A 24,480-nucleotide genomic window follows, 5' to 3' on the forward strand; every position below is an offset into this window, starting at 1 on the left:
AGAGGGAGAGGGGGAAGCAGGCTCCCCGCTGAGCAGGGAGCCAGATGTGGGGCTCAATTCCAGGACCCTGGGATCATGACCTGAGCCTAAGGCAGACGCTTAACCCGCTGAGCCACCCAGGCGCTCCAAATTTATCTACAATTGTGAATGAGTTTTGGTGTAAGTTATAAAGCTTGTGCCTGCATTTCACTTAACTCTGTACGGTTTCTAATTAATTGTTTCTACTTCTGGAGAAGTCAGGGGATAATTGGACTCCGTTTCAGTTTGAATTTCCAAAATGTAATAGATTCAGCAGGACCCCAAAAGGGACAGATACCTCCCTTGAACTGAGCGCACCGCATTCTGCACCGCTCCCACAGCCCGCAGGGGGCGCCCGAGTCCCACGCCGCAACCCTTGCTGCGCATGCGCGCTAAGGCCGCTTTCTCTGGCGCGCTGACAGGTATTCCAAGGCCTCAGGACCCTCTGTGCAGAGGCCCAGGCTTAGGGAGGATGTGGGGCTCCTCCACCGTCAGGAGCCCGGCCTCCTCAGGACCCGCTGTGGAGACTTCGGGAGGACATGGGTCCACATACACGCTGTCAGGACCTGCTGTGGAGGACGTGGGGCTCTGTCCATGCTGACAGGACCCGCTGTGCAGGATGTGGGGCCGCCTGCACGCCAACAGGAGCCCGGCCTCCTCAGGACCCCTGGCGCGAGAAGAAGGTGAGCAGAAGCCGCTGGATCGGGGACTGCTGAGGGGGTGCGTGCTCGCAGGGCCCAGGGGAGGAAGGGCGCGCTGTGTAGACACGGGGCTTCCGTGGCTTTGTGTGCGGTGCCTGTGGCCTCCCACGGGGCTGTGTACGGGGCTGTGCGTGGGGCTGTGGTCCCCCCTTTCTGGGCTCGGATGCTCCCCGATCCCCAGCTGTGTCCCTGCGCCAGCGGACTGAGTTCCTGGAGCTCCTCAGAGGGTCTGCAGTCAGGGAGCAGCCGCCGGCCTCCATGTTCGTGCTCCCCCCGCCTCAGCCCTGCGGGGTCCTTCCCACCTCCACACCCGCTGCAGGGCTGGCCCGGAGTCTGGAAGTTCGGGAGTGACAGCACGGGCTCTGCTGGCGGCTGCGGGGACAGTAGGTGTTTTCCCGGTGCCAGTTCTTCCCTGAGCCCAGAGTGTCTCCCCATCTCCATGCGTCTCCCTCCGTGTCTGTCATCAGTGTCACATGGCTGTTGGAGGACAGGCCTGTCCCCTGCTCAGCAGGTCATGGACAAGGTGGGGGAAGCTGGGAGGGCTGCTTGGAAGGAAAGTTCATGGAGAAAGGCAGGGGCTGGGGTGACGGAGGATTCTCACTGGTCGAGCTGCCGGGATGGTGATTTCCTGTAGGAGACGAACCCCAGCTTCCTCTGCGGGGCCTGGAGCGGGTGAGTCTCTAATGTGGGGGTCTGTAATGCGCCCTGAGCACTAGGCACCCCCTTCCCGTCGCCCCTCCAGTGTCCCCAGTCGGCTTTACTGAGGCTTCCCGTCCTGCTTCCTCACAGTTCTAACCAGGTTGTGGGCGGCACTGTGGGAAACTGGGATTCCGAATCCCACTGCCTCTGCTGCGCCGGATTGGAGGCCGATTAATCCTCCCATGAGTCTCCTGCTAATGTGGGACCTCCTGCAAGGGCGAGTGGCCTGTCCACGGTGGGTGACCTGGATCCGGGAGGGCTCCGCCTCCATTCCAAAGTCTGACCTCGTCTCTGCTTCTGGACGTGGTGCCCACGTGTCCGTTTGGAAGAGCCATCGCCTCTGCGGTGATTTCGGATCTGCAGTAACTTGTCACAGAAGCAGAAATGCGCTTTATCTCCACACGCAGACCCCCCAGCTGTCGCTTCCTTACCACGTTTGCCACTTCACATGGGCTACTTCTGTGTGTTTTACCCCAAACAGAGACACTGTCCCGCAGAACCACCATGTAACCCCAAGTGAGGAAATGATGACGGCTTCCACATTTGAACCCAGACCACAGGCCCACTTCAGCTGTCACCCCCTTCCACGCTGTCTGAGATGTCTTCGCCATTCTGATCTAGTTTTCTTTTTCTGGAACTGCTCCCAAGACTTTCCCTTGTTTGCACAATGCTTATGGATTTAAGGATCACAGAGGGCTCCAGTCTGAGTTGTATTTCTGTATGGTTTATGTCACTTGGGCTGTTTTCAGTGTCCAACCACATCATGACAGGCATCAGCCTTTCGTTTTTTTCATGGTGACTAAACGTAATAACATTGACCATTTCAAACATTTCAGGTACACAGTTCTCCAGCCTTAGCTCAATTCCCATGACTGTACATCATTCTCCAAACTTTTTTCATTCTCCCGGAGGGAGACTGTATGCATGAAACACTAGCTCCCCCTTTCCCCTCCCTCTCGGCCTCAGCAGCCACATCCAATTTTGTGTCTTTGGACACCTCATACAAGTGGAATCGTATAGTGTTTGTCCTTCTGTGAAAACCAGCATCCTGTCCTTTTCCTGATTTCAGAGTAGAGCTGGCAATCTTCAGACTTGAGCATGGTGTTTGCCATAGATTAAAAAAAATTACCCCTTATTCCTGCTTTCATGAATGTTTATATCAGCAATGGACATTGGATTTTGGTTAGAACTTTTTCTGCATCAATATGACCACATGTTTTTACTTGAAAATTTATTGTGGTGGATGATAACATTCCTTGGTCTCACTCTATTGAACAACGTTTGAGATGTTTGTGAAGAGACGCTTATGGTGTACAATGTATTTAAGAGCTCTTGGTTTTGGGGCGCCTGGGTGGCTCAGTGGGTTAAGCCTCTGCCTTCGGCTCAGGTCGTGGTCTCGGGGTCCTGGGATCGAGCCCCGCATCGGGCTCTCTGTTCAGCGGGGAGTCTGCTTCCTCCTCTCTCTCTGCCTGCCTCTCTGCCTACTTGTGATCTCTCTCTCTGTCAAATAAATAAATAAAATCTTAAAAAATATATATTTAAAAAAAAAAGAGCTCTTGGTTTTGCAATTTTTCTGATCAGTCTTCTTACACTAATTTTAAGAAAGGTATAGGAATGTACTTTGTTGATTTTGTGATGATTTCATTGGGGTTGGTATTAGTGGTTAGGAGGAGGTTAGGGTTAGGATTAAGTTAGAGGTTAGGGTTAGTGTCTCCCTGTCCTTTGCTGCACAGAGCCCATTCTCCTCCAGTAACCGGAGTGGTATTTTCAGAGCATAACCTTTGGGCCTCCCTGTGGTCTGCTCCCTCCTGCCCATCTTCTCCAGCCTTTCCTCTCCCTCTGTGGCCTGTCCCTCTGTGCTCCACCCAGGAATGTGGTTGTCCCACATGTGTCTCAAGCTTGATAACAAGTCTTTATATTTACTGTACCCTCTGCCAGGATCACTCTTCTCTCCCCCTTCTTCATGTCGGGCTTGTTTCCCCATTGGCTGGGCCTCAATTTGCCCCCGATGACCTGACTTATGCCTGCTGGTTGTGTATGTGCTTGTTCCCTACTTAAATGTAGTGCCCACCTTCCCTGTGGGAGCGATTTACTAACCTGCCAGTGATGGGGCAGGCATAGGGAAGTAGCCTATGGGAAGTGTCTGCACAAAAAATCAGTTTCAGAGGGGCTCAGCACACTTGTCTGACAATGGGGGAGTTGCTTTCCCCATGGTGGGGAGCAGGTAGTCACCTCAGAGGGAGACCAGCCACGTGAGGTGATTGGACAAGACCCCCAACTTCTTAGGGCTGGGGAGATGTAGACCTGGACCCAGAAGCTTACCCCTTTGGATTCAAGGCTGGGGCCTAAGCAAGCCCCCTCTTCTTCCAGAGGTCTTCTTTCCCCTTCACTGCTCCCAGACTGGACCTGATCTGAGGGAGTCTGAGGGTGACCCCTCCTAGGAATACCAGTGGTTCACTGAGGACCTTGTTAGCAGGATGCCCTGTAGCCTTCAAGGGAAGACCCTATGGGAGATGGAGACAGCTCTGTGGGGTCAGTGACAGCCCACTCAAAGCAAAGTGGGGCAGGTAGCTGGCCCTACTAGTTCTACTAGTCTGTCAGGTACAGAAACAAGGGCTGTGCCCCAAGGTGCTCAACTCCTGGCAGATGGGAACAGGACCTGTGGGTTTGCCCTGAAGCTCAGCACAGGGAAAGTGTTCCTGGCTCAAGCATGCTGGAGCCTATATGGGGCTGCATGGGTTTCCAACCTTCTAAGCCTTAGGCTCCCCTTTGTAAGATGGGGTACAGATGACCCCTATCTCTGGGAGTAGAAGGTAGGGAGGCCCCACAGGCAGACTTGCTAAGGACAGGCTGGGAGAGTGGCTGTTGCTTAAAGCAGCCTAGGGCCTGCCCCATTGAAGAAGGTGCACACATTCACAACCCCCCAGCTCTGGGGTCCTGCTGCCAGCCTCTGGCAGTGACCCTCCTCACACCTTGTCCCCTGTCCCGTGGTCTTCCTGGAGCTGTTCCTGCAGATGGTAGAAAAGCTCTTCATGGTGGAAACAGGGTTACCTACTACATCTTCACCAACCAGCTGGCCCCCATGTACCCGTCTGGGAGGGCCGGAGGGTGGTGGTCTTTCTGGTGGGATGCAGGGTCACCTACTATGTCTTCACAGACCAGCCACCTGCTGGGCCCCATGTTCCCTCCCATGTACCTCTGGGAGGGCCAGAGAGTGGTGGTCCTTGATCCTCAGTGACCAACACTGGCAGGATGTGTCCATGCAGCACATGGCGATGGTCAGCTGCTCCTGCAAGCAGCACTTCTCTGCAAGGTGGATGACTTGGTGTGCTGAGGTAGACCTAAAGTTCCATGACCACATGGGTGTGGATATCCTGTCCCCTCTCTTTGGCACCCTGTACCCCAGTTTCCACCAGGTGGCCTGTGAGGACTTCAGCTACAAGCGCCAGCCGCAGTCCCAGGCCCTCATCCCCAGGGATCAGGGCAACATTTACTACATGGGGGCCTTTTTTTGGGTATTAGTGATGAAGGTTCACTGACTGACCTTGGCCTGTCACTATGGGATCGGGGTCAACCTGGCCAGTGGGATGGAGGCCATGTGGCGTGATGAGAGCCATCTGAACAGGTACGTGCTGGACCACAACCTCACCAAGATGCTATCACTAGAGGACCTGTGGGACCACGGCTGCTGGGCTGTCTCCGGAGGACCTGTGGAACATGCAGGGGCTGGGCTACCCAGCACCACCCCCCCACCTCCTTTCATGAAGAAGCTGAGATTTGTGGCTGTGCCCAAGAATCACCAGGACACCAGGAACATGTGAGGGACTGCCCTTATTTCCATCAGGGTGTGCTTCCAGTGGAGCCATCAGAGCAGGTTCCTTCTTCTGTCCTCTTGAGGGAGACTGTAAAGCCCTGATGTCCAGGGCCCCCAGCCACACCTGCACACAGAAGGCCTGCCTGGGGGCACAAGGTACTCCTTTTGTGGTTGCTACATTTTGATAACTTCTGGGTCATTTGCAGCTGTGAAAGTCTCCAGTTTTATGTCAGATGTTTTTCTGTGTCAATGCTGAGCAACCATCTTTAAAAAGAACAGTTGAGGAAAAAGGTTGTCTCCCTGGTTCTAAACAGACAACGCTTGGTGGGGCTGGGATGGGCCCTGGCTGGGTCTTCCCTCCCAATCCCTGCACCTCACTGCAGCCATGGGGCTTCAGGGTCAGGGGTGCGCCGAGCCACCTGTCAGACCCCTAATCCCCTGATTGCCAGAGGCCTTGGCCATGGCTGCTAGCTCGGCCTCCAGGAGCATGGAGCCCTCTGGGTCATATACAGTTCCTGCTTTGGTTTTAATATGGCTATTTCTGTGCTGGCGTTTGTGAGATGTGAGCACTGGCTCCATCTTGATGCGCATCCTGTTGGGATTCCTCAGTGCCCACTGGTGGGTTTGCACTTGTGCCCTCATCTGCCTGCACTGTGTCTTAGCAAGCATTCACTGAATGCCTGCTGTGAGCTCAGTCACCCATCAAGGGGCAGAATATGAGAGAGAGAACTAAGATACAGGATCCCTGCTCCAGGGCCCTCCTGGGACTCACAATGGCCCTGACCTCTTGACTCTACTTTCTAATTGTGTTATAATAGACATACAACTGGTACTTTGAAGCATGTTGAAGTGTAAATTCAGTGGCAGTAAGTAAATTCACTTTTCTGCACCTGTTACTTCCATCTATTACCACAACCTCTTCATCATCCCAAACTGAACTTCTACCCTTGAGACCCTAACCCCTCATTTTCTCCAGTCCCAGCACCCAGCAGCTCCTTCCACCTCTGTGAATCAGAGTGTTCTCTGTCCCTCACAAGTGGGGTCCTCCAGTATCAGTCCTTTAGTAACTGGCTTATTTCACATAGCACAATGGCCTCAAGGTATGTCCCCATGAGCCTGGACCTGACCCACTTTTTCCCCAAAGGATTGGCTCACTGCTCTCCTGTCTAAGCTGAGCCTCCTCAGTCCCCTCTGCCCCTCTCATCTTCCTCCTCAGCCTGAAGATGATCCCAACCACTCTGCAGCTTTGAAGACCTGTTCAGTTCCAGATGCCAGGAACATACCCCGGGGGTGTTGGGCCTCACCTACCCCGTCTGTCCATGTCAGGTGCCTGGACCCCCCACCAGATAGCCACCTGCTCCTCCCACAAGTGTCCCCATCTCAGGTGAGGAAAATGCCAAGTCCCTACCCTTGGAGTCCTTATGACTTCTTGCTTGTTACCAAATCAGTACTTGTTACCAGTAGTGAGGTGGCTGCTGGAGAGCATTTAATGACCAAAGCATTTAAAGGCATATTTGAGTCCCTGCTGCCTATGGCAATGGATACCAGTTAAGGCAAATAGAAACCAAGCAGAATCACTGGAAGAAAGGCTGAGTGATGAGGAACTTTAGGGAAGAAGGGCCTGGAAGCTCTGACTATTCCTACCTGACCTTCAGATGCTCCTCAATTACTCCTGTGCTTCTGGTGTCTTCCTGGAATCTTAACCTGGCTGTTTTCAGACAGCTCATCCAGTGGTACCCTCACATTCTGGGAGGGGGATTTGCTGGAATCCTTGGTGTGTCCTGCTGCCCCACCTGGTTTGCTTTTTGAAGGCACATCGTCTGGGCCGTCTGAGGACCCGAGACTGTGGGTCTGTGACCTGTAGGGATTCTAAGCAGAGCTGGTGAGATGGGAGGGCTGCAAGGCACAGAGGCAGGTTTCCAGAAAGCTTTCTGGGGCCCCTGGCATCCTACCATTTTTGAATCAGAGCCCTGAGATCCCTAAAATGCCAGCAATGTTACAGCATGGGCCAGAAAAACACGTATCTCTGTGCACCCAACACCACCTAAACTATTGGTCCTTTCTTGTCACTTGAGCTAAGTGCAAAGGATGGGAGTAGGGGCTTGAGGGGAGGTTCTGGGCCAGACTTTGTGTTTGGGAGACAAAGGCCATCCATACAAGCTTGTGCTGAGCTGCACCCAGCTGCAGACACTACTGTCCCCTGATGCCCCCTCAGCTTGCTCCAGTGCACCTGCTGCTGGGGGAGTGCCTGTCCCCTCCTCTCTGTGGGGGGCCTCTCCTGCACTAGCCATGCCTCTCCCCTGCCAGTCACTACCAGCCTGTAGCCTGGGAGGGTGGATACACTGACAACCTCCAGCCCTGGGGACAGAGCTGGTGCAGGTGGGATGTGGTCTCCCAGCAGGCTTTAGCACGAGACCCGGTGCTCACTCTCCTCCTGTGGGCTCACTGTGCCATGCCCTCCCTCAGGCTCCCTGGGCCCAAGTCTTCCTCTGCTCAAGGACTATCCTCGGCCCAGATTCTACATGCTGGGGCTGAGAGTATATCATCTGGACCTTCTGGACTTGTGCTTTCATGCCTATGACATGGGCACAGGCTGGCCTCACAGACTTGTTAGAGGACACCCAGTGCAGGAAGATGCAGGCCACTGCAAGGGAGATGCCATGTGACCCCAGAGGGAGCACACAGACCTTGCACAAAGTACTGGGCTTACAGCACCCAGCACAGGATGCAGGCACCAGGCCAAGGGACATGGAGCGTCCGGGGTGGGGGGAGGGGGAGGCCATGGCGGGTGTGAGGGAGGCCACAGAAGGATCCCAGAAGAGGCAGGAGACAAGGAAGATGACAGGACAGAGCTTCCTGAGAAGGTGGATGGAAGAGTCAGAGGATCACAGAGACCCTTGGGAAAACTCAGAGGCCCTGGATGTTGGCTGAAATGCTGTCATTTAGTCAGAAAAGTTGTGTCACAAAGCTCCAGTCAACACTGGATGACTTACTCTTTGTTGGTTCTAGGAACGCCAGTGCGTATGGGCCTTTAGAACACACATTGCATGAATGCACCTGGGTGGCTCAGTAGGTTAAGCCTCTGCCTTCGGCTCGGGTCATGATCTCAGGGTCCTGGGATTGAGCCCTGCATCAGGCTGTCTGCTCAGCAGGGAGCCTTCTTCCCCTCACCCCACCCCTCTGCCTGCCTCTCTGCCTGCTTATGATTTCTATCTATCAAGTAAATAAATAAAATCTTTAAAAAAAAGAACACATATTGCATGAAGTCTAGGATATACTTACTCTTTGTGACTTTTCAGGACTAGGTTTTTGTAAAGAAAGTGCTAAGCATGGGTCTCTCCATTCTTTTCTTTGTGCAACTGGCCTGTGTTTTCAGGAGCAGATCCCAGAGCTCATCATCACTGCTAGCCCTGAGGACTACCCCATTGTTACCTCCCACAGTGGACATGACTGCACAGGTTGGAGGGTGTTCACAGATGAAGCCCCAGTGCTCAGTACAGAGCAGGGACCCCAGATACTCTGCTGAGTGAGGGAGGGCATGAGGGAGGATGCAAGGGAGGGAAAGAGAAAGGGAAAGAGGATGGGAGAGAGGGAGAGGAGAGAGGGAAGGGAGGATGGGAGGGAAGGATGCTGGGAGGGGTATAGGGGAGGAAGGGAGGATGAGAGTAAGGAAGAAGGATGAGACTGAGGGAGGGGGATGGGAGGAAAGGCAGGAGGATGGGAGGGAGGGTGGGAGGGAGGATGAGAGGAGAGGGAGGGAGGATAGGAGGGAGCTAGTGAGGGGAAGGAGAGAGGGGGATAGGAGGGAGGGAGGAGGATGGAGTTGGGGAGGGAAAGGAGGGGTCAAGGGGAAGCGGGGGTGGGGTGGGAGGGAGAATGAGAGGGGAGGGAGGGAGGATAGGAGGGAGCTAGTGAGGGGAAGGAGAGAGGGGGATGGGAGGGAGGGAGGAGGATGGAGTTGGGGAGGGAAAGGAGGGGTCGAGGGGAAGCGTGGGTGGGGTGGGGAGGAAGGGAGTGAAACCACAGATGCTGGTCCATACATCAGGAGCCATTATTTGGGGTGAGGTCCAAGGACATCACAGCCCAGGCCCTGGATGGTGGCTCAGGGCATGTCCAGCTGTCCTCCCAGTGCTGACCTTCCTTCTCCTTGGCCCTCTGTCACCCTGGATCCTTTCCACCTCCCCCTCAAACAATTCTGAATGTTCCTAGGAGCAGGGTGGCAGGAGTGGGTCTCAGGAAGGGCTTCCCAGATCCTGTGCCCCAGATGACATTGTGATAGCCACAGGACATTCTATCATGAGGACTGGGACTATGGATCCCACGCATCTCCTTGGGCATTAATGTTCCATTCCCTGCTCTCTCCACCACCACCGCTATGCTGAACACTCCCGAAAATACATCTGTGAAAACCTGAGCCAGAGTTTCCGGGGGTGTGTCCGAGGACATGCACTGCTAGGTGATGGGTGTTCCTGCAGCCTGGGTTGGGTGCTGCTCACTGTTCTCCCAGACAGGGTTGCCCATCACCCTTCTCTCCAGGGGACCTGCAGGGAACTTCTGCTTCTTTACGTTCTTCCCAGGGCTGCTGGTCCCCAGACCAGATACCTGCCAGTGTGAGGGTGACCAGCGCTGCATCCATAGGGTTTCCAGATTCCTTCTCCACGAGCTCCTGCATCTCTGACACATACTCCCTGCATGCCTATCCTTCCCCTTGGACTTGCATGCATTTGGTCTCTGTCCCTGTGGAACCCAGTGACTTGGAGCATGGTTTGGAGCAGAACCATGGGAAACCTTTCTCAGGCCTTGGGTTGTAAGCAATGATTTTGCCCTTTGTGGTGTGTCTTCCAGCTTTCTGCATTTCCCTGGTTTCTGTGAGGGCCACAGGAAGAACCAGCTGTGTCCTGTCTGGGGTCAGGCTCTGGTGTCCCAGAAGATCAGGGGTCTAGCCCCGAGATTGTGCCCATAATTCCTAAAGGGGCCTCTATGATACATCTCACCTTTAATTCATCAGACATTTCAATATCAAATAAGGGAAATTCTATGTCAAATAAACACAGAAAAAAAAAATGAGTGCCCTTTGAAAACAGGTGTGCAGACACAAAGGCACCTATTGTGTGATTCCACATACAGAAACATCCAGAACAGGTAAAGGAACAGAGAGAGAAAGCAGTGTAGGGGGTTGTGAGAGGCCAGGCTGGAGGAGAAATGGACAAGGGAGGGCTTCTGGTTCAGGGTCTCCTTTGGGGAAGGAGATATCCTGCAGCAATGTTCTGTGGTGTGGTGGCACAGTGTTGGGAATGTACTTAATGCTCATGACGTGTTGAAGTGAAAACAAGCAATTTTATTTAAAACAAATGATAAACAGTATACAGAATGTGGAAAGATAAAATAACAGTTAATATGTACTAGAGAGAAAGAACAAAGGGGGAGGGGATGAAACATTCTGGTGGGGTGTCAGGTTTGGGGGATGGAACTAAGGGTAATTGTATGAGGAGCTCTCTCCACAGGGTTGTGGGCTCTGGATGTGTTTCTGGGAGCCACGCAGGAGCAGGAGTAGGGGCAGGGGGTGGGATAGGGACAGGGACAGGGGCAGGAAGAGGAGCAGGGACAGGTGCAGGGGCAAGGGGAGGGACAGGGTCAGCAGTAGTGGCCTGTGTAGGATCCAGGGCAGAAGCTAGGTCAGAGATGGGAACAGCAGCACAGGCAGGGGCAGGGGAAGGGGCAGGACCAAGGGGTAGGAGCTGGGTCTGGGGCAGAAACAGGGGAACAGGCAGGGACAGGGGAAGGGACAGTGGCCCTGGAAGGGGCAGGGGAAGGGACAAGGGCAAGGGAAGGGGCAGAAGCAGGGGCAGGAGCTGGGTGTGGGGCAGGAACAGGTGCACAGGCAGAGGCAGGGGAAGATGCAGGGGCTCTGGCAAGGGAAAGAACAGGGGCAGTGGAAGGGGAAGAAGCAGGGGCAGGGCCTGGGTCTGGGGCAGGAACAGGGACACAGGCAGGGGCAGGGACAGAAGCAGGGGCAGGGGCTGGGTCTGGGGCTGGAACAGGGGTAGGGGCAGGGGAGGGGGCAGGGGCAGGGGCGGGGGCAGGGGCAGGGGCAGGGGAAGGGGAAGGAGCAGGGCAGGAGCTGGGTCTGGGGCCGGAACAGGGGCACAGGCAAGGGAAGGGGCAGGAGCAGGGGTTGGGTCTGGGGCAGGAATAGGGACACAGGCAAGAGCAGGGGAAGTGGGAGCAGCCCTGGCAAGGATAGGGGCAGGGGGAGGGGGAGCAGCAGGAGCAGGGCCAAGGACAAGAGCAGGTGCAGGGGCAGGAGCAGGTGCCAGCTCTTCCTGGACAGTGTCAGCCTCTCCATGGGCAGGGGCCGGGTCACATGCTGGTTCCTGGTCTCCTGCTGAAGTCTCTCCAGGCACCATCCACCCCTCCGCAGCTGCTGCTGAAGTTGGGGCCCGCTCTAGGTCCTCAGATGAAGCAGCTGTGAGAGGAGAAAAGCTCACCCATGTGCCTGCCTCTCCCTGTGCCTTTGCAGAGACAGCACAGCCCAGGGCCTCCCAGAGAAGCTGTAGCCCAGAAGGAACCCTTGCTGAGAAATCTCCCCAACTGCAGTCCACCCCCTGGGTGCTCTGAGCCCTGTCCTTGCTCCTGGCCCTACACTAGCCTCTGGGGGCTTCTCCCTATAGGTCCCAGCACCGACCTGTGCCCACACACCCCCAGACAACCAGCCCCAGCCTTCTCACCCTCAGGCTTGGCCTCCGTGGGCTCCAGGTACAGGACTGCTGTCCAATGTAGTACCACCAGGGACAGTGGCTTGGGTGGTGTTGGAGGACTTCCCAGGACTGGGGACTCCGGTGTCAGGGAGAAGCACATGTCTGCCAGATTCCTCTCATCATCTGTGGCCTTCTGCGAAGACAGGGACCAGTAGCCAGCACGGAGGCATCACAGCTCTGCCTGGCCATTCCCACTGTTCTCCTGCCCAGTCCCCCTGCTGCTCCCAGATCAGACACAGACCTGTGCCTGCACAACCCTGCACCTAGAAGTGATCCATCCCTGCAGGGGATCTCAGATAAACCCTGGGCAGAAGAGTGCAGCGCCCCACACCCCATCCTATCTAGCCAGCCTTGACCTGAGGTGTGAACATGACCCACCCACCAGGCATCTGAACCCTCATCAGCCTGCTCCTGCTCAGGGCATCCCCACCCTACATGAGCTCTCTTTACACACACACAGTTACACACACACACACACACACACACACACACACACACGGTGGGGACCTGAGGCTGCACAGGTGGATCAGAGTATGTGAGGCTGGCCGGATCTGGGCCTCCTGGTGTCACCTTTTGGTTCTTCCAGCCAAATGGCCAGAGGCGTTGGGGAGCCCTGACAGGACATCCCCAGTGAGGGGGTAGTGTTTGCAGGGCATGCTTTCTTCAGCCTGCAGCCTCTGGACTTTGGGATGCAACAGGTGAACATGTTCTTTGTTCAAGGATCTCCAATGAAATGAGCTGGGTAAGGAGCTGTCTCTGGAATGTGGGTGCCTTGTTACCTGGGTTCCAAATTCTGTTGAGCTCTGTTGTCAGGGAAGTGAGGTCACTACTGCCTGGATATCCCTTACCCAACCTCCTTCTCACACCAGAGCCCTCAGGAGGCCTGAGAGCAGTCAGTGTCCCCTCTGTGAGGACACAGAGCTGGATTCAGACAGGGCTCCTGCTTGTGCCCAGGACTGTGACCCTGGACAGATTCTGTGCCTCTCAGGGCTTCCCTAGTCTCCCCATCTGCACATTGAGGGTATTCTGGCTTCTACTTCTGGGGATGCCATCAGGGGTAGGACCTCTGCATAAGTTCCATACCTGCTATCACAGGAGGCTGGCACACACACTTGGCAATGCAAGGATGAGCCAGGGGCCAGTCTTGGCATGGAACACAGCACAGATGGGCCTCAGTCTGTTCTGGGGTCCAGGCAAAGCCACCCTCCTCCTGCCTGTGTCCCAGCCCCCATGGAAAGGTTGCAATGAACAGATTCTGACCTAGTTCCCTGATGACACAAACTTCCAGGGGCTCCCATTAGGTTTAGGTCCCAGGGCCTCATCTGTGCCCATGTGGTGAGCAAACTCCACAGTGAGTTCCCAGGCATTTCCAAATCCTGGTCAAATATCCATTTGGAATCCCCTCCCCACCAGAGTGAATGCCCTGTGTGACTATGCTCTCAAAAAGAGAATGGGGCAAAATGATGGGATGTCATTTCCAACCTGATTGAGGAAAGTCTGTGACTTCTCCTGGTTCCCTCTCTCCTGTCTTCAGTCTCTGTCTCTCTGTCTCTGTCTCTGTCTGTCTCCCAGGAGCAGGATCTGTGGGCTCTGGGGGTGATGTGAGAAACCTCAGAAGTCTCCCTTGTCCCCATTTCCCTCTTCTGTCCTGGGTGCTTGGTTCTCTTTTAAGGCCTCCCGCCCTGGCCAGAGCACTGACTCAGGAACCTCTTCTAAATGGGGACCCTGAGGCTGCAACAAGGAGGGTCCTGACCATGGTCCCCAGACCAGTGGTCCAGTGCTCTGCCATATTCTGCATACCTAGGTCCTCAGCCCCCCAAGTTCCTAAGCTGTCCTCTGCGAAGAAGGACCTCAAGGGAGTACAAAGCATTTTCCCAGGACTGGGAGCACAATGGGACAGGGATGGAGATCCAAGGCCAACAGTCTTCTACAAGCCCATGGGACCCTAGGGACACTCTGTCTCTACAGCCTAATTGACAGAAGAGTAAGCTGAAGCTTTTTGTGCTTTAACTCTGTCTGTACTTAGAGGGGGTATCTCTTCCTACTTCTAGTAGTCCAGGGTGGTGATATACACTGGACCCCAGACCCTGTCCTCTCTCAGTGCCCTGGCAACCCCCTTGGGCCCCTTGGGGAAACCCTGACCTTTAGCCTGGTCTGTCTCTCCTCCCCATGCTATGGATCTGGGTTCTTGCCAGGAGTCCTGATGCCCCTACCCCATGGCCCAGCTGTCTCTGACCTCTTTCTTCTTTCCCCCTTGTCACCCACCTTGCTCCCAGGGTGTCCACCCCTTCTAACCCTGAGCTGGATGTGTGTGTGTGTGTGTGTGTGTGTGTGTGTGCACACGTGCACGTGCACGCGTAGGTACACATACCTCTACCTGTCTGGGGATGCCCAAGGTCATGTCCCTACATGGTATGGGGTGGGTAGCTATCCCCGAGAATCTGAGGGACTCTCATCCCCAAAGCAAACCTCATGGGAGGGTTGGGGCTGGCCTAGGACTAGAGAGCAGCCCTGCTCCTGGGACTCTATACTCCTCATTTGTCCTGCAACAGTCCCTGACTCTCTTGATCCCAGGTTCCCAACTGTCCCTGAGGGTTGGACATGGAAATGCTTGAAATTGGCCACTCCTCCAGGGGTAGGTGGAGGACAGGTGCATCAGGCACATAGGCTTCCCTTCTGAGAGGGCCAGGTGTGCACAGGAGACCTGCGCACAGCACCTGTACCATGGCCCAGCCCTGTGGTGGTTGTGTACGAGTCCCGTGGCTCTGTACCTGACTGGTCACCCATGTTCCCTCACCACTGCCAAGTGCTCTGTGGCCCCAAAGTCTGCTGAGCCCCAGAACCATGCCCATCCCAGGCAGTGAGGCTCAGGTACAAGGCCAGGTGGGTTGGACATCTGGGGATGCGAAGGTCACTGACTAGCCCCCAACCAGATGGCCTGGAATGCATACGCCCTCCCAGGGTCCACCTAAGTGTAGGGCTGGGCCAGAGGATCTGGAGACATCAGTGGAGGCTGACTCAGGGCAGGGAGATCAGTCTGCCCCTTCCCCTTCACCTCTCCTCTCCTTCTGCTTTGTCTTCCTGGTAGGACCCTGGGACAGGTCCAGCCTGATGCAGCTCTGGCTGGAGTCAGGGGTGTGGGAAGGAGGCTGCGGGAGGAGGGGCCCACCACCAGGATGCCCAAATGTGAGGGTATTGTTACCATAATGAGAGACCCTGTGGGCCTTAAGGGATTTCAGCCCTTTTTAGATGGTAGCTGTGGCTCAAGGACTCAGCCTCTGCCCCATCCTTCACTCTCCATGAGGCCCTACATCACCCCCAATCCAGTCCTCGTCTGTAGCCAGTCCTCCCTCCAGCCTCAGGAAATCCAGCTGCTCCAGAGGGTGCAAACTCATTACAAGCTGGAGCCGAACCAGCCCTATGGTGCCTGGTTTCAGGTCCTGGAGCCCCACAGTGAGGAGAGGTGATGCAGGGCAGGAGCAGGGAGAAGGCAGAGTGGACTCTCCCTGGGGGCCATGGCTCCCTGTTCAGCGCAGACCCTGTTGTGTGCTGGCCCCTAGGGCACCCAGACTCCCAGGCAGGCTCCGGGAGCCTGGCTTCTGCTAGCTCAGATGTGTCACTCTGACCTGTACCTACAGACTGTCCCACCAGCTGGACACTCTCTCCTAGTTGGCCAGCAACACCCTCAGGGCCAAGAAGAACAGGCCACCATCAAACTCAGGGGCTAGTTTGTGGCTGGGCAAGCAGGGTAGGACTCACTCTGGGCTCAGGGAGTCTCTGGCTGGGCTAATGGGGTCTCGGGAGGGCTGGCCTTCCAGCTACTCTGCTGACCAGCTGTGTGACTGGAGCCATTTGCCTCCTCTGTCTGGGCCTCACTCTCTGCCTCTGTGCAATGTGATGATCCTGAATGATCACTCTCATGTCAGGAACATGTGGGGTGCTGGTGATTGACCTATGCTGGACACAGAGCCTGGACTGCAGAGTGCAGTGGGGGATGATGAGAGGTGTCACCAGTGAACACCCCTTCCCCCAAAAGCAATCCTGGCAGCTGCCAGGCCCCTGGGAGACCACACTCCTGACACCAGGTCCCTGTGTGTGTGTCTTCCTCAGCAATGGGACAGAGTGGGACCCCAGGACACAGGGCCAGCTCCTCCTTCTGAGGGCAGGAAAGCAAGGAAGACTTTCCCTGGGGTCCCCCAAAGCCATGTAAGATTGGAGGTGGCTGCCCCCAAATGATACATTGAAATTTTCCTGTTAGAACCTGAGTGTTGGGGATTAGTTCTTTCAGTTGCTGGGCTGATGAAACACACATGCTCTTCGTTACTCCTGAAACGAAGAGCTTTCAGGGTCCCAGGCATCCTGGACCTGGGGAAGGTAGAGGGGCCAGTCCTCTCCCTTGCTCCTGAAGGAGACCCATCCTCCCAAAAACGGGATCATTTTGGGTCATGATCCTGGGTGAGGAGTGGAGACAGCTCCTCACTGCTCCTGACTCTGGGGCTGAGAGAGACTTTCTCAGGCACAGCAATGCCCACTGAACATGGGGCCTTCAAAAAGAACACATGCCTGGGCCATGTCCTGCCCCAGGATGGTGGCTGCCTTCCCCAGCTCCGGAGGAAGAGGGGCATCCTCTGCTTCTCTGGGTGGGGGTCCTCTGACCTGTGAGCAGGCCCTGGAGGATTTCTAGTCTACTTCTGGAGTGCATCAGCACTGAGTCGGCCAATCACTGTCCACACACAAACACAGACAATGTGCTAAGGAAGCGCCAGAGGTGATCCTGTGCAAATGGCCTGCAGCCAGCAGGGCTGGCAGCTTCAGTGCTCTCTCGTGGGCCCACTTTCCCTGGATGGGAATCCATCTGGAGTCTCTGTCCTCAGAGCTCCCTTCCTGCTTATTTCAGTGGCTTAGAAGGCTCCACCCCAGCCTCCCTCCTTTTGCACACATCACTGGTCTCCGAGAAGCAGGGGCTACTGCTCCCACACTGCCCTGTGCAAGGATGGTTTAAGGCACTCATCCCCTCCAAGGCCCAGCCACTCTGGCTCTGTCACATACATGGTGGCCACAGCTGCCTGGCTGGGCCAGAAGTCCCAGGACAGCTCTCCTTTCCCAGAATCAGGGTTCATATTCCTGGCCAGAGAAAGAAGTCCCATATGTCCTCTGCTAGAGGTGAATTCCTGGGCCGTGTGGCCCTCAGGGGCCTGAGGACATGGGGGTCCCCTGAAGGTCCCCTGGAAAGAAGGGTGATGGGCACCCCGTCTGGGAGAACAGTGAGCAGCATCCATCCCAGGCCACAGGTTCACCCATCACCTAGCAGTGCTCATACTCAGACTCACCCTTAGAAACTCTGGCAGTTTTTCATAGATGTATTTTCAGGAGAGTTCAGCACAGTGGTGGTGGAGACAGCAGGGAATGGACCAATGCTAATGCCTATGGAGGTGGATGGTGGCTCAGACAGAGAAGCTGCTGACTCTTGATTTTGGCTCAGGATGTGAGCTCATGATGTGGGATCAAGCCCCACATAGGGTCTGTGTTCAGTACAGTGTGGGCTCACTATTTTCCCTTCCACCTCTTGCTTCTCCCGCCACTCTTGTGCCATGTGCTCTCTCTCCAAAATAAAATTTTAAAAATCTTTATAAAAATGGAATCATACAGAATCCAAAAATCACAACATTGGTTTCACCATTTTAAACATTTTCAGTATAAAGTCCAGTAGTGTTAAGTATATTTACACTGCTGTGAAGCATATCTTGAGAACATTTCAGCTTATGAATCTGAAATTCTGTATCCATTATTTTTTTTTCATGTAGAAAGCGTATGTATGTATGTATGTATGTATGTATGTTTAGTTAGCCAACATACAGTACATCATTGGTTTTTGATGTAGTGTTCAACGATTCATCAGTTGCATATAAAACCCAGTGCTCATCACAACACATGCCCTCCTTAATACCCATCACCCAGCTACCCCATCACCCCAACTCCCACACTTCTGTAACCCTCAGTTTGATGCCTAGAGTTCAGAGTCTTTCATAGTTTGTCTCCCTTTCTGATTTCTTTCCATTCAGTTTTCCCTCCATTCCCCAATGATCCTACATGCTATTCCTTATGTTCCACATATGAGTGAAACCGTATGATAACGGTCTTACTCTGACTGACTTATTTCCCTTAGCATAATCCCCTCCAGTTCCATCCATGTCAATGCAAATGGTGGGTATTCATCCTTTCTGATGGCCGAGGAATATTCCGTTGTATATATGGAACACATCTTCTTTATCCATTCATCTGTTGAAGGGCATCTCAGCTCCTTCCACAGTTTGGCGATTGTGGACATTGCTGCAATGAACATTGGGGTGCATGTGGACCTTCTTTTCACAGATGTCTGTATCTTTTCAAGATGTCTATATCTTTGGGGTAAATACCCAGTAGTGCAATTGCTGGGTGGTAGAGTAATTTTATTTTTAACATCTTGAGGAACCTCCATACTGTTTTTCAGAGTGGGTATACCAGCTTGCATTCCCACCAACAGTGTAAGAGGGGTCCCTTTCTCTGCATCCTCGCCAATATGTGTTGTTTTCTGCCTTGTTAATTTTGGCCATTCTAACTGGTGTGAGGTGATACCTCATTGTGGTTTTGATTGGAATTTCTCTGATGCCTAGTGATGTTGTGCATTTTTTCATGTGTCTGTAAGCCGTTTGTATGTCTTCTTTGAAGAAATGTCTGTTCACGTCTTCTGCCCATTTTTTGATTGGATTATTTGGTTTTGGGTATTGAGTTTGAGAAGTTCTTTATGAATCTTGGATACCAGCCCTTCGTCTGTAATGCCATTTACAAATATCTTCTCCCATTCCCTGGGTTATCTCTTAGTTTTGTTGACTTTCCTTTGTTGTGCAGAAGCTTTTTATCTTGATGAAGTCCCAAAGTTCATTTTTGCTTTTGTTACCCTTGCCTTTAGAGAAGTGTCTTGAAAGAAGTTGCTGTGGCTGAGGTTGAAGAGGTTACTACCTATGTTCTCCTCTAGGATTGTGATGGATTCCTGTCTCATATTGAGGTCTTTCATCCATTTTGAGTTTATCTTTGTGTATGGTGTAAGAGAATGGTTGAGTTTCAATCTTCTTCATGTGGCTGTCCAATTTTCCCAGCACCATTTATTGGAGAGATTGTCTCTTTTTCCATTGGATATTCATTCCTGATTTGTCAAAGATTGGTTGACCATAGAGTTGAGCGTCCATTTCTGGGGTCTCAATTCTGTTTCATTGATCTTTGTGTCTGTTTTTGTGACAATACCATGCTGCCACAGTTTTGTAATATAGCTTGAAATCCGGCATTGTGATGCCCCCAGCTTTGGTTTTCTTTTTCAGTATTGCCCTGGCCATGTGGGGTCTTTTCTGGTTCCATGCAAATTTTAGGATTATTTATTCCAGCTCTGTGAAAAATGCCAATGGTATTTTAATAGGGATGACATTGAAAGTGTAGATTTCTCTGGGCAGTGTAGACATTTTAACAATGTTTATTCTTCCAGTCCATAAGCATGGAATGTTTTCCCATCTTTTTTCTTTTCTTTCATAAGTGTTCTGTAGTTTCTACAGTATAACTCCTTCACCTTTTTGTCAGGATTATTTCTAGGTATCTTATAGTTTTTGGTGCTATTGTAAATGGAATCGATTCCCTAATTTCTCTTTCTACAGTTACATTGTTAATAGAAAAGTAACTTATTTCATGCATTGATTTTGTATCTGCCACATTACTGAATTTCTGTATGAGTTCTAGCAATTTGGGCATGGAGTCTTTGGGTTTTCCACATAAAGTATCATGTCATCTGTGAATAGAGAGAGTTTGAACTCTTTGCCAGTTTGAATGTTTTTTATTTCTTTTTGTTGTCTGATTACTGATGCTAGGACTTCTAGTACTATGTTAAACAATAGTGGTGAGAAAGGGCATCCCTGTCCTTTTCCTGACATAAGGGAAAAGTTCTCAACTTTCCCCCACTGAGAATGATATTTGCTGTGGGCTTTTCATAGATGGTTTTTATGAAATTGAGGAAGGTTCTCTCTATCCCTACACTCTGAAGAGTTTTAATGAGGAAAGTGTGTTGTATTTTGTCAAAAGTTTTTTCTGCATCAATTGAAAGGATCATATGGTTCTTGTCTTTTTTTTTTTTAAATTAATGTGCTCTATCACGTTGATTGATTTGCATATGTTGAACCAAACTTGCATCCCAGGAATAAATCCCACCTGGTCGTGATGGATAATTCTTTTAATGTACTGTTAGATCCTATTGGCTAGGATCTTGTTGAGTATTTTAGCATCCATGTTCATCAGGGATATTCATCTGTAATTCTCCTTTTTGATGGGTCTTTGTCTGGTTTTGGTATCAACATATTCCTGTCCCCATAGAATGAATTTGGAAGTTTTCTTTCTGTTTATATTTTTTGAAACAGCTTCAGAAGCATCGGTATTATGTCCTCTGTAAATGTTTGGTAGAATTCCCCTGGGAATCCATCTAGCCCTGGGTGCTTGTTTTTTGGGGGATTTTTGATTACTTCTTCAATTGTGTCAGTGGTTTTTGGTCTATTCAGATTGTGTATTTCTTCCTGTTTCAGTCCTGACAGTTTATAAGCTTCCAGGAAGGCATCCATTTCTTCCACTTTGCTTAATTTATTGGCATATAGTTGCTGATAATAATTTTTAATAATTGTTTCTGTTTCCTCAGTGTTAGTCATGATCTCTCCCTTTCCATTCATGATTTTATTAATTTGGATCCTTTTCTTTTGGATAAGTCTGGCCAGAGGTTTATTGATATTATTAATTCTCTCAGAGAACCAGCTTCTAATTTCATTGATCTGCTCTACTGTTTTTCTGGTGTCCATTTCATTGATCTCTGCTTTAATTTTTATTATTTCTCTTCTCCTGCTTGGTTTAGGTTTTATTTGCTGTTTTTTCTCCAATTCCTTTAGGTGTAAGGTTAGCTTCTGCATTTGGAATTTTTCTGGTTTGTTTTTTTTTTTTTTTTAATGAGGCTTGGATGGCTCTGTATTTCCCTCTTAGGACTGCCTTTGCAGTATCCCATAGGTTTTGGACTGATGTGTTTTCATTCTCACTGGTTTCCATGAAGTGTTAAAATTCTTCTTTGATTTCCTGGCTGACCCAAGCATTCTTCAGCAGGATGGTCAATAGCCTCCAAGTGTTTGAACTCCTTCCGATTTTTTTCTTGTGATTGAGTTCCAGTTTCAAAGCGTTGTGGTCTGAAAATATGCAGGGAATAATCTCACTCTTTTAGTATTGGTTGGGACTTGATTTGTGACCCAGCATGTGGTCTATTCTGGAGATAGTTCTGTGTGCATTTAAGAAGAATGAGTATTCTGTTGTTTTAGGCTGGAATGGTCTCTATATATCTATGAAGTCCATCTGGTCCAATGTGTCATTTAAAGCTCTTGTTTGTTTTTGTTTTTGGTTTTGCTTTCGTGTGTGTGTGTGTGTGTGTGTGTGTGTGTTGTTCTGCTGCTGCTTAGATGATCTGTGTATTGCTGAGAGTGGAGTGGTGAGGTTTCCTACTGTTAACATATTATTATCATCAGTATGATTATTTTGGTTAACAGTTGGCTTATGTAGTTGGTTGCTTCCATGTTGGGGGCACAGATATTTACCATTGTTAGATCTTCTTGTTGGATAGACCCTTTAAGTATGATGGAGTGTCCCTCTGCATCTCTTACTACAGTCTTTAGCTTAAAATCTAATTTGTCTGATGTAAGAATTGCTACCCCAGCTTTCTTTTGAAGTCTGTTGGCATGAAAAATTGTTCTCCATCCCCTCACTTTCAGTCTGGGTGTATCTTTAGGTTCAAAATGAGACTTTTGTAGACAGCATACAGATGGGTCATATCTTTTTATCCAGTCTTCAACTCTGTGCCACTTTATGGGAGCATTTAGGCCATTCGTGTTGAGAGTGAGTATTGAAATATATGATTTTGATTTTAGTGGCCTCATATTGCCTGTGAAGTTATTTCTATAGTTTGTCTCTGTAAATTTCTTGTCTGTATTATGCTTGGGGTCTTCTTTTATAGAATCCCCCTTAATATTTCTTGTAGGGCCAGCCTAGTGGTCACATATTTTTCTCCTGCTCATCCTAAAAGGTCCTTGTCTCTCCATCCATTCTGAATGACAGCCTTGCTGCATAAAGTGTCCTTGGCTGCATGGTCTTCTCGTTTAGTACCCTGGATATATCTTGCAAACCCTTTCTGACACCACAGGTCTCTGTGGACAGGTCTGATATTATTCTTATATTCCTCTCTCCATACATATGAATCACTTTCCCCTGGCTGTTTTCTGGATTGCTTCCTTGGTTCTAAGATTTGCAAGTTTTCCATTTTTAATTCTAATAGTGTACTTATAGACTATTTTGGATTTTCTATGAACTCCTCATATTATCTGTGAATAGTCACTATTATCCCCTCAATTCTTATTCTTTTTGTTTCTCTTGCCTTATAAGACTTGGTAGATTCTCCAATGCAATGTTGATTAGAATAGCTTTGTTTGAAGATTTTAATATACCTTTCTCAATATCTAATAGAAAAAGCAGATAAAACATTGGTAACAAATGTGACCTAATTGACATATATGGAGCATTACATAATAAAGTGCAGAATACATTATTTTCAAGTGGTTCTAGAAGATTTACCCAAATAGACGATATGTTGGGCCATGAATCAAGTCTACACATCCTTAGACCACAGGGTAATTGAGCCATAGTCATAATGAAAAGAAAACCAGGAAGTCCCTCAATGTTTAACAGTTGAATGTAACTTTTCTACATATCCTAAGGGTCAGAGAGGGAATCATAATGGAAATTCTCAACCTTTCCTACATCAGAGCTTGCAGACAATGATACTATGGCTGTGAAGAGCACTATAAATAAGGTAGACAGGAGTTGACATTTAAGTCAGAGTTCTATCTGCCCCAGCCACACCTGGCAGCCTTGGCCTATGATTCTCCATCCCCACCCCCCCACCCCCCCCCCAGCTTCCCTTTCTGGTGGCCCTGAGCTAAGAGGGACAACATGGCCATATGGAAATGAAAAGTTCCACAGGCCTAATGATGATGGTGCTGTTGTATTGTCCTCACCAGTCCAACAACATGATTTCTGGGTGAAATATGACACAACAGCAGCTTCTTGACCTTCCTTAAGGTTTGAAAATCATCTTGTGAGTCATCTATTAGAAATATGGTTTCAACACGTGTTCTTTTTTCTGGAAAAGAAATAGACCCAAATAGTAATCATGGCTTCCTGAGCATATGCTCTTGAGAGCCATCACACCGGCTCTTTGTGGAATTTTCCCTCAGAAACTGCTAAACTGTGATATAGATATTACTAGTCACATTTTCTAGATAGTTAGATAGGGGCTCAGAGACGACTTCAGTCACAGAGGATTTTAGTGTCAGAAACCCAAGTGGCATCCCCAAACTGACTCCAAGTCCCTTGTTATTCCATACATGGTACTATTTCACCTTATCTCTGGTCTTCTCAATCTGAAGACATCTCAAGTCTCAGGATTTTCTTGTGTGGGTAGCTGGAACAGATTCAGCTGGCTTCTCACCTCTGCCCATCATGATCATTAAGACAATTATCTCAGTGGAAGACCTCTGAGTAAGATACTCAAAGATCCCTAAGAATAGAGACATTATAATATTTTTCCATTATTAAAGTTACTGAAAGAAGTATCTTGGGCACCTGGGTGGCTCAGTGGGTTAAGTCTCTGCCTTCGGCTCAGGTCATAATCTCAGGATCCTGTGATCGAGTCCCATATGGGGCTCTCTGCTCAGCGGGGAGCCTGCTTCCTCCTCTCTCTCTCTGCCTGCCTCTCTGCCTACTTGTGATCTCTATCAAATAAATAAATAAATAAATATAAAATCTTAAAAAAAAAGAAGTATCTTTCTAAAATTGATTCAAGATCTGGTATGTTCAGAGTGTGCTGTAAGACAGGACTGAAATAGCATATAAAGTAAAATTTTTTAAAAAAGAATGTAACTTTGGGGGCTCAACTGGTTAAGTGCCTGCCTTTGGCTCAGGTCATAATCTTGATCTTGGGGTCCTGAGATCAGCCTTGCATTGGGCTCAGTGGGGAGTCTGAGTCTTACTTTCCCTCTCCCCCTGCCCTCAGCTTGTGTGTGCATGCTCTCTTTCTCTCAAATAAATAAATAAAACCTTTTAAAAAAAGAAAAAAAAGAAGAATGTAACTCTGGAGTTAGACCTGGGTACAAATCTTAGCTACTTAAGTCTCTGAGGCCCAGTATCCTCGTCTCTAAGATGAAGTTATAATAATTATTATCAAAAAAGATTAAGACTTAAAGTGCTTAAGACAGTGCCAGAAAAGTAGTGAGCTCTCAGTGAAATGTAGCTGTTATTACTATAATTGTTACTATAATTATTACTAAACCTTTAGGAAATCAATGATTTGGAATTATCAAATATTTACCAAAGATCATTGCTAAGAAATTGA

General features: G+C 50.5%; 1 protein-coding gene across 2 annotated transcripts; it reads left to right on the forward strand.

The window, feature by feature from the left end:
* The first annotated feature begins 586 nt into the window (after positions 1-586).
* On the forward strand, positions 587-2,781 carry LOC111143506. Of its 2 annotated transcripts, none has more exons than XR_002640332.1 (2): positions 587-701; positions 1,900-2,781. XR_002640332.1 is itself a non-coding variant. In XM_022497316.1 (2 exons), exons 1-2 carry the CDS (start codon positions 638-640, stop codon positions 2,099-2,101), a joined length of 657 nt encoding a protein of 218 aa, XP_022353024.1. In that variant the 5' UTR covers positions 587-637; the 3' UTR covers positions 2,102-2,781. The 2 variants fall into 2 exon arrangements, 1 of the variants encoding a protein (XP_022353024.1); XM_022497316.1 differs by having other exon boundaries at positions 1,509-2,781.
* Positions 2,782-24,480: the final 21,699 nt, after the last annotated feature.

The sequence above is a fragment of the Enhydra lutris genome, unplaced genomic scaffold (assembly GCF_002288905.1).
Source record: "Enhydra lutris kenyoni isolate GAN:26980312 unplaced genomic scaffold, ASM228890v2 scaffoldscaffold1, whole genome shotgun sequence".
Lineage (NCBI taxonomy): Eukaryota > Metazoa > Chordata > Mammalia > Carnivora > Mustelidae > Enhydra > Enhydra lutris.